The 9,868-nt window shown below is 38.7% G+C and overlaps 1 protein-coding gene across 1 annotated transcript in view; it reads left to right on the top strand.

Annotated features, from left to right (window-relative positions):
• mdm2 (MDM2 proto-oncogene) overlaps positions 1 to 8,849 on the top strand; it is a 9,584-nt gene extending 735 nt beyond the window's left edge. The window contains exons 2-13 of the mRNA XM_056368003.1: positions 1,427 to 1,465; positions 2,800 to 2,867; positions 2,963 to 3,037; positions 3,191 to 3,324; positions 3,560 to 3,609; positions 4,231 to 4,289; positions 4,576 to 4,669; positions 4,764 to 4,957; positions 5,049 to 5,180; positions 5,466 to 5,537; positions 5,618 to 5,804; positions 5,942 to 8,849. Coding sequence (XP_056223978.1) covers positions 2,817 to 2,867; positions 2,963 to 3,037; positions 3,191 to 3,324; positions 3,560 to 3,609; positions 4,231 to 4,289; positions 4,576 to 4,669; positions 4,764 to 4,957; positions 5,049 to 5,180; positions 5,466 to 5,537; positions 5,618 to 5,804; positions 5,942 to 6,408 — 1,515 coding nt within the window. The 5' untranslated portion in view covers positions 1,427 to 1,465; positions 2,800 to 2,816 and the 3' untranslated portion in view covers positions 6,409 to 8,849. The remainder of the gene's footprint in view (positions 1 to 1,426; positions 1,466 to 2,799; positions 2,868 to 2,962; positions 3,038 to 3,190; positions 3,325 to 3,559; positions 3,610 to 4,230; positions 4,290 to 4,575; positions 4,670 to 4,763; positions 4,958 to 5,048; positions 5,181 to 5,465; positions 5,538 to 5,617; positions 5,805 to 5,941) is intronic.
• Positions 8,850 to 9,868: the final 1,019 nt, after the last annotated feature.

The raw sequence follows: 9,868 nt of genomic DNA, 5'->3' as shown, positions 1-9,868 counted from the left end.
GCTAATTAATCTCCACTTTATGCATGTTAACATGTAGTCAAATCCATCCTGGTAGTGCAAGAACTGAAACTGTCTGTCAGCTGTGTTAGTGAGACAGAGGCAGAGCGGGAACAAGTCCGGGCATATTTTCACTACGTGTGTGTTGTAATGGTAACTGTCCAACAGCTGACTCATGCTGTGTGTCAGCTGTTGGAACAAGTCATTGTTTCTGCACAGTCACACAGACTAGACATATTTACACTGACGGGCCAAACAAGGCTGACCCGTGTGGGCTAAGTCTAGGCAAGTTGCGGATCCTTAAATACACGTAATGTCACTGAACTTTAGAAGATTTTTTTGATTAATTGATTATAATTTATCTTAGTAAAATGCCCATCAGAGTTTCTTAAGTCCTAATGTGAATTCATGAAACGTTTTGTTTTGCTTAAAAAATGACTTAAATGATTACATTTTAATATAAATTTGAGTTTTTCATTGTCCAACCCAGTGTGGCATTTCAATTCTGAATTTGAATGATTCTTACACAGCGAATAAAGTTATATTAATCTGAAGCATATGCAAAGATTCAACAGGTTAAATGAGGAGAAGAGGGCCAGGGTCTTCTGCTTTGTCACTGAGCTCTCTGCCTTTTGTAGTTAAAGTGGTGTTTTTAATCTCTCACTGAAAAAAAGGAAGTAATATAAGCAGCCTCACGGTCTTTAGATGTGGAAGTATAATCCAGCAGAAAACAGGAACTCAAAGGTGATTTTGTTTTCTGATAATCTGATCATACATTTGATAAGAATAGGGCTGCAAGTAAGGATTATTTTCTTGCTTAATCGATATTAGTTTTTTCTATGAAATGCCCCTAAAAGACCTGTAATTTCTCAAAGCCTAAATAATGCATTCACATTGCTTGTTTTATTTGACAAAAACCCCAAATATTCAGTTTACTATCAGATCTGACAAACACTAAATTGAATTTAATTGGATGCCAAAATAAATTGTGTGGGGAAAATTATGTCAGGTTAAATTTTTATCGACTCTCCCTCTCATCACATTCCCTTTTAAGCCTGAAGACAGGCTTGCTGTAGCTTCAGGTCAGGCCGCGTCACATTAGCCCTGGTTACCACTGGTTACCTTACCACTGGGTTTGTGTGGTTATTGTCAGCCTGGTTAGTGTGGTAATCTAAGGGATGAGTCATCCTGGACTAGTCTCAGCATGTCTACACCAGCTCTGTGATTAAATCAGCCGGTACAGTCAGTTTACACATGAACATATAACATTGCTGCTGACTCAGCCCTGTAAGGCCCTGATAGGCTCCAGTTCGGCTATAGGCCGGGACATTAGACTGGTCTAGTCCTGACATGTCAGAGCTGCTCTATAAGAGGCTGCAGCTCTGTTAGCTCAATTCTGACTGCACTTTATCTATTTTTACTTGCACAGGATGGACTGCTGCTGACACTTCTCTCTCTGTATATACTGGTAAGACGCTTATTTCCGTCTAATTAATAACTGAAACAAAATGCACATTATAAATAACTTTTGATTAGCAACTTATAAATGACTTATCTGTATGATGTGGTAAGATTTACAAAGGGCTGGATGATAATTAAATTTTTCTGTCTATTAAAGTTAGGACTGCAACTATCATATTGTTTGACAGAATTCTGTAGTATAAATGAATTATTCCAAGAAAATGTAATTTAAGAAGAAAAGAGTCTAAGTTTAAGTTTGACAGTTTCCTGAGGTAACAGTTCATTTAACACCAGTTTGATCATTTATATGATTTCTGCTCCCATCTGTCAAATGGTGATCCAGTATACTGATTAAAACATATTTTACTAATATCATGATTCTAATTTCAATCATATCACTCATCATTAACAACACTGTTCAGGCAATATTAACCTTTTTTTGATGATTCATTTATAAGTTATTGCACTGAGAGGACCAACTGATACATGAATGCTACACTAACAAGATGCAGATTACATAACCAAATACTGAACGCTGATGGTGATGTAATAACAGGTTATATATCAGGTTCAGTGCAGGTGTACAGTCTGCTGTCAGAATAAACTGACTGTGGTGCTCAAGTGTAAAGTTTTGTGTTGTTCTTGTGCTGGAGTCAATTAGACTGTGTTTAAGTGTTTATTGTTCTTTAGTCATTGGCCTGACCTGTCAACAGGTTGTCTTGTGAGATGCTTAACCTGACCCTGCCTTACCATTGTGTGTTATTGATTAAAAGACACATCAACTGCTACAAGTTAAATGTAGGTCAACTCTTTATGTATTAAATCAATAGTTAGAGCTCATGAAGCTCGTAGTTCTGGATCAGCAGCTCCAGTTTTTGGATCAAATAGTGTGTAATAAATCAGGTGTGTAAGACGTCATCAATTAATAACAGTCTATAATCAATATTTCATACCTTCTGCTGCTCAGCTCATTTCCAGGTTGGAGCTATGGGTTGTGAAATGAATTAGCCTGGTTGAATTGATGTTAATGTTAATGTAGTAGCTCCCACTGAAAACTGGTATTTTTGGCTTCTCCTCCAACATCAGCTGATCACAGGTCTAAACTGAATCTTGATGTAATTTATAATATATATTTACTAAATGATAGAAGCTAAACTCTGAGATTCAATAACATTTGAATTTGATTTGATTCAGATTTGGTTAGAGGATTTGATACTGGATCTGGATTTGACAAAATGCTACTGAACCCGAACCCCACTGTTTTGTAGGGTTTCAGTCCTGTATTGATATTTGAAATAATCCATATAATGTTTAATGACGTGTCTGTGTATCTGTGTGCAGAAACAATCAGATTCACTATGTCAGCCGACACAGAACTCTGCCCTGACACCAGTGACGACAACAAACTGGTGAGAGCCGCTGACTTTTTTACTGGCTGTTTACCCTTCACTGACTTTTGACTGTGTGACCTGACATTTTCCTGTGTGTGTGTTTGTGTGTTTAGGTCAGACCAAAGGTAGAGTTCCACTCTTTACTGCAACTTGCTGGAGCCACAAAAGATGTTTTCACCATGAAGGAGGTACAGCATGTCTGTGTGATCAGCTGCAGTCTGAGTAGGAAAGACAGTGGGGTGGGGTTAACCTGGAGGCTGTATAGAAATGGAAAAATACAACTAAATAATGTTGCCTGTATATTATATTGCTTCATTCATTCTTTGATGGTCACCCTGTAGGTGATGTTCTACCTGGGTCAGTACATCATCCAGAAGCAGCTGTACGACCAGAAGCAACAGCACATCGTCCACTGCTCCCAGGATGCACTGGGGCGGGTGCTGGGAGTCGACAGCTTCTCTGTTAAAGAGCCACGGTGAGAGAGAGAGAGAGAGAGAGAGAGAGAAAACTCACACAGAGGAAGAAGAAGATTGTTTGTTGCTTAGATTCACTGTTATTGTTTGTTTGGTTCTGTTATGAAGGAACAGGAAGGTGCTGTCACTAATGTGACTCTATTTATACTCTATTTTGTTGCTAAAGATTTAAACATAAAATAGTGTTGTAATGATTCATGTTTCCGGTGTGGTAACTAGATTATGTTTATGTTTCAGAGTTTTGTTTGCAATGATCACCAAGAACCTGGTGGCAGTGAAGAGCCAAGGTAGGACGACTCCTTTCTTTTCTTGTCTTTCTCCTCTCTCTCTCTGTCCTTACAGCTGACCTCTTATTAATTCTTTGTGCTGAACAATGAACAGAACAATATTATTTTAACATTTAGTTGTTAAGAACACTTTTACATATTTGATTACTAAAACAGGAAAACTGGAGTACAATAGGCTCTATCTCTTGCACCCATCAGAACAGGGAAAGAGCATTAGGCCTGTGAATAGTTGTTGGTCACATTTGCATGGCTTCTTTTGTCTCAACTCCATCAGCAGGATGTTTTAGGTAAAGGAAGTGACATTATTAACCCATCACAGTACTTGGAACAAAGGGATCATGTTTCCTGTTGCCTCTCCTGCTCTGGTTAAAAAAAAAAAAAACAACATAGGCCCACCCAAGTGCATGCTGGTACTAAACCAGTGTACCTACATAAATAACCTCATGTGCCCATAGCATCACCCAAAAACAATATTATTTAACCAAAGTAACTATGCTAGATAACAAATAATATAAAGAATCTGATAAATATAAGGTGATAAATAATAATAGGAAATGACAAAACTAACCTGTCCTTTATTTCTTTTTCTTTCTTTCTTTCTTTCTTTCTTTCTTTCTTCAGAGTCATCACCAAGCTTGAATGAAGCACACAGCACGAGTCAGGCCGACAGAGGGACAGAGGTAAGACACACACCGCCTTTTAATTCTGATGTTGCAATGCCCTGCCCTTAAAATGTTTTAAGAGTTAAGTACTTTGTTTATGTCTAGTGCACACTAAAACTTTAGAACATGTAGCACAGTTTTCTGCTGGGCTTATAATATTGGAGAAAAACAAGGCAAATTAAAAACAGAAAGAAGGAATCTTTAAATGTTTATTGGGTTACAAACAATCTTTTAGAAAATCACGACAAATTTGGAGAATGAATTTGAGTTCCAAATCAAAGCGAGTGTTTTTGTTGTTTTGTAGGAGGCAGATTCAGAAAGTCGCTCTTCATCACCAGACAGGAGGAGGAGGCGAAGGAGGCGGAGGAGGAGGAGGAGCTGTAGGAGCAGTGACCCAGGTGAGTGTCTCCTCTGAGGCGACTGTACCTCATTGGTTATCATAAACAAACTTGTGATATTGTGACTTTAACTCCAACTGCCTGATTTCTTCAGGACCCTCCCACAGTGTAGAGGATGATGAAGATGAGGAAGAGTCAGAGGAGGAAGAGGAAGAAGAGGGTAAGAAGAGGAGGAGGTCTGACAGCTACTCTCTGACCTTTGATGACAGTCTGTCCTGGTGTGTAATTGGTGGATTGGGAAGTGGGTGTGACAGACACAGCAGCCAATCATCAGACTCACACAGCACTGTGAGTATTATACACACACTCTTGTTTTATTAATGTAGAGTTGTTGTATTAGTTTATAACACTGACCCTGTGTATCTGTGTGTGTGTTCAGTCTGGTAGGTCAGAGGTCACGGTCCCAGCCTCAGACTCAGACAGTGACAACTTCAGCGTAGAATTTGAGGTTGAGTCCGTTGATTCTGATGATTACAATGAAGACGACGCGTCTCTGTCAGCTGATGACCAGGTAAACACCTCGACCCCTTCACCTCTGAATAGGTCTGGTCTTTTAATGAGATTTGAATAGACTTATCATCAGAATATGTCCAAAGAGCTGCAGACTGGAGAAACAAGATTTATTGATAATAATAAAAATATAGAATTATACAAGTCTTAGCTGTCATGTTACTGCTGTGGCAGAAATATCATTTATTTAGAATAATTAAATAAATGTATTAAATAGAAGTCATGTAAAGGTCTTGAAAAGGTCTTGGAAATCCATCGACCTGTTGCCCTGTCTGTCTGTGTCCAGGTGTATGAGGTCACCATCTTTGAGGCAGAGGATGAGGACTCCTTTGATGAAGACACAGAGATCACTGAAGCTGTGAGTCTACACACAAATGATCACATCAAACAAACACACACTTGTAACGTCAGTCTAACAGTGTGTGTTTTCTCTCTCAGGACTACTGGCGGTGTGCGAAGTGTGACGAGTTGAACCCCCCTCTCCCCCGAAACTGTCTCCGCTGCTGGACCCTGCGCCACGACTGGCTGCCCGAGGAGTCCGTCACCGTAACTGACTCCTCCCCTTCCAGTCCTAAAGCCCTGCCTACAAAGCCAACCAGCCAATTAGCAGCCAAAGAAACAACAGGTACTTTTCGGTCCTAGCCCCAGTGTTTGAGGTTCAAATGGATCCATTAGTAGTTTTCTAAGGGTTAAGGGGACATTGTCTTTGTTGCTACTAATCACCAGCTATTGATGACTGATTGATTGGTGTGTCTCCTGAAGGTTCTGATGTCGAGGAAAATGAAGGAGTCGATGTTCCAGATGGGAAAAGAGCAAAAACTCCTCCTCTGCTGTCACAGTGTCTGACTGACTCCACCGCCTCTGCTCCCAGCTCCCAGGACCTCATCTCTTCCTCCCAGCCCTCCTCCTCCTCCTTCTCCTCCATCGACTCCCAGGAGCTTGTCTCGTCTTCCCCCACTGCTTCATCTCCACAACCGCTTCCCCCTGTTCCTCCGCTCGGCGTCCCCGAGTTGGAGCGCAGCACATCAGCGGAGTGGCGGCTGCCGGACTCCTGCCTGGACCCATGTCTCATCTGTCAGTCCCGGCCGAAGAACGGCTGCATCGTCCACGGACGAACTGGACACCTGATGTCCTGCTACATCTGCGCCAGGAAGCTGAAGAAGAGGAACAAGCTGTGTCCGGTCTGCAGGCTGCCCATCCAGTCTGTCATCCTCACCTACCTCAGCTGAGACACCCAGTTCTGTCCTCACCCTCCATGTGTCCTCACCTACCTCAGCTGAGACACCCAGTCTATCACATTTAGGCCTTTTCCACTTCAGGAACTTAACGACTCGTGAGTTAAGGTGTAGCTATTGTCACAGGTTCTTCCCTCTGGGTTGGTTGGGTATTTTCAGAATCTTGTTATGTGCCCGGTAGTGTGTTATCTTTTCTATTAAATAGCTGCGATTTTATTTTTTACAGAAAATTATTCGTCAACTATATTTGATACTTTTCTTCATCATATATGATTGTAAACAACATGATTGGACTGTTGGTGTAACAAAACAAGACATCAGAATACATTTCCTGACATTTTATAGACCAAGCAAACACTGCCTCACTATATTTTGTCAGAAATGACTGCACTGCATTATTATTCTGTCATCCTCTTACTGTGGGTGGGTTCTTCTGTTTACTTAGTATCACCTTTTCAGTTATATCAAAATGTGTTCTTTCAAGTTCAGGTGATTGGTCGTTAAGTTCCTGTAGTGGAAAAAGAGCTACTTGCTAATCTTTTCATGCAACAGATACATACGACTAGGGTTTGCTAAACATCTTCATCACATTTTGGCCGTCAGGTTTATCTCCAGTAAAACTCAACTTCAGCTCCATTAACTTCAGAGTAACTACAGAATTACATTGAATAATTATCAAATAAAAGTTCAGTTTCACTTCTCTGCTTAGGCACAAGTCTGCACTTTCTACTTCTCTTCATCTGTCTTTTCTTGTCTCTCTTTTCAGGAAGATGATTAAAGGAGTCAGAACAAAAGTTTGGTTTTGTTCTATATTTTTCTTAGTGTCATCAAGTCCCATGAAAGACCAAAACAGCAACATTTTATTCTCTCTACTTCTAAAAAACAGCTGGGCTCTAACACTGACTAACTTATTTTCATTATTAATGAATCTGCCTATCTTCTCAGGTAATTGATCAATCCTTTTTTGATTATTAATGGTCAGAAAATTGAGAAAGAAAAATGTCCTTTATAATTTCCCAGAGCCCGGGGTGATGTGTTCATCTTGTCGTCTTGTTTTGCCTGAATTGAGAAAATAATTGGCAGATTAATCGATAATGAAAATAATTGTTAGTTGTAATTTGAAAAGTAACTAGTGAATGTTTGGCATTTGGCACAAACTAGTGAAACAGTTAAATGAATTCAAACCGGAGGAAATGGGCCGCTTAGTGGGGACTATATTTGGTGCTGGACTGAGTATTTCCAGCAGCAGGATGATGCACTAACACAATAACAGAACATTCATTATTGTTTTTGGTCTTTTTATGGCATTTGTTGACAGAATATCACCAAACTAATCTTTGAAATGACTCTTAAACATCAGTACAATTTTAATATTTTTCAATCTGAAACAGAGACGATCTCTTTGTCTGTCCTCACCTGCCTCAGCTAAACCCACTCACACTTTAAAGGAACACTCCAAAAACATCCTGTTTCCCAGATGACCCACAGTTTCAATTTCATCCCTCTCAGATGCAAACTGTTAACCTAGAACAGTGAGCACCTGTAAATACACCCTCCAGAAACTTTTGAAGGGTGTATTCCTCTCATCTGAATTCAGGTAAAAAGCTAAATCCCCCAGTGTGTTGGATTGTTCCTTTAAGTGTCGTCTAGACATCTGGTAACGCTGTATTTGGTAATGTTACTTTTATGGGTCTGTAATTTCCTGGAAAGGTTTCTGTCATGTCATAGGTTCAGTCACTATCCAGTTATTATTGGCGGTTTTACTCTCCAAAAAGTGTGTGGGGGGGGGGGGGGCGGGGCTTAGCTGACCTTAAAGATTTTTGAGTTTACAGTAACACTCTGTTTTCTCTATAATCAGTACCAGATTACATAGCTCTTTCCAGGGGAGTTCTTGTAAATTATTTACAAATTATTAAGAAATTATGGACCCATGAAATAAAGCTTTACCCTTTATTTTAAAAGTCTCTAATTTCCTAATCCCTTCATTTAAAGTTTCCTGGAAAGAAATGTGAAATTTGGTAGTAATTATAGTAAAATTTGGAATTTCCCTGAAGAAAAAAGACTTTCTCTGATTACTGTATTATTAGAAATTTAATTTGCAATTTACTTTATTTAATTTGTACATTTGCACTGATGTTTAAACTAATTATCTCTACCAGCACCATTTGAACATTGTCTCTATTTTTCATATAATCAGTTCTTCTTCTTTCCAGGAAACTTCCTACAATGTTCTTAGAGAATAAGTAGGAAGTTATGGGCCCATAAAATAAAGTGTTACACAACATCCTTAATATTTATTTGTTTATTTAAGATGCTTATAAATTTATTTAAGCTGACACTTTTCTATGAGCTTTTTAAATGAGATGAATTTAGTGAAATCTATAATTTCTTGTGCAAAGTTTTCTGTGAACTGAATAAAGTTTAACTTGACTTATCATGAGCCAGTCATTTGTTTGAACTGATAACACACATAATTTTGAAATACTTCACTTGTTACTCCACTACATTTATCTAAATTTCACATTACACGTGTTGATTTCAGTTTCCTCAGAGGTTTTTAAATGTGTTAAGTCTTTAATTTACTGAAGTCTAACTGAGGAATTTGCACACAGTACTTTCACTTGTAAAGGAGAATTTTTGTAGTATAGTATTGATATACATGTATACAAGAAATCATGAGCCAATAATAGAATTTATGTGTAATGGGTTTTTTTTAAGTGTAGTTCTTCATTAAGAACACAGAGAGGCAGTGTTGTCATACATTTATCTCTACATACTGTGTTATTAACTGGCTGATAAACAGAGCAAGAGTGCAGCAATGTCAGATTTAAAGTATTATTATCGTCAAGATTTACTAATATAGTAAAACCTAATGCTGATATATCAAATTTAAATACATAGGTAACTGCAAATATCAGCTGTTTATGCAGATGCTCTGCATACTTACAGTAGAGGTAGTAAAAGTAGAGACAGAAAAATACAAATACTCACTGGAAGAGTAGTAGATAAAACTATCCTCAGATTCCCGGATCCAACCAGATTGTATCATCTGTTCAATGGAGAAAAACACAGTTCTATTCAGTTTCAGTTTGACTTTTTTTCCTCTAAAATGAACTCAACAGAGACAAGCCTTTACTTCCACAGCGGCTCTAGGTGATGCAAATTAAACACAAAGAAAGGATAATTGAAATTCAGAACAAACAAATATTCATTAATAATATATTTTCCTTATGGAGTAACCAACTACTATCCATGAATTTGAATCCGGTGCTGAATCGCGGTCCAGAGTTGAATGGGAGATGTGTGGGCAGACATCCTTGAATGATCCGTTTCTATGAATCATAAACAGGAGGATCCTCTCTGACTCTAACTCTGTGTCCTTGCCTCAGGCAACCTGAGGTGTATCAGTGTGTTTTTTATTAGTTAAACAGAGTTTTCTACTGTGGTACATCCA

The sequence above is a fragment of the Seriola aureovittata genome, chromosome 22 (assembly GCF_021018895.1).
Source record: "Seriola aureovittata isolate HTS-2021-v1 ecotype China chromosome 22, ASM2101889v1, whole genome shotgun sequence".
NCBI classification, from domain to species: domain Eukaryota; kingdom Metazoa; phylum Chordata; class Actinopteri; order Carangiformes; family Carangidae; genus Seriola; species Seriola aureovittata.
The sequence above is the reverse complement of the archived record's forward strand: the minus strand, read 5'-3'. Positions and strand labels throughout refer to the sequence as shown.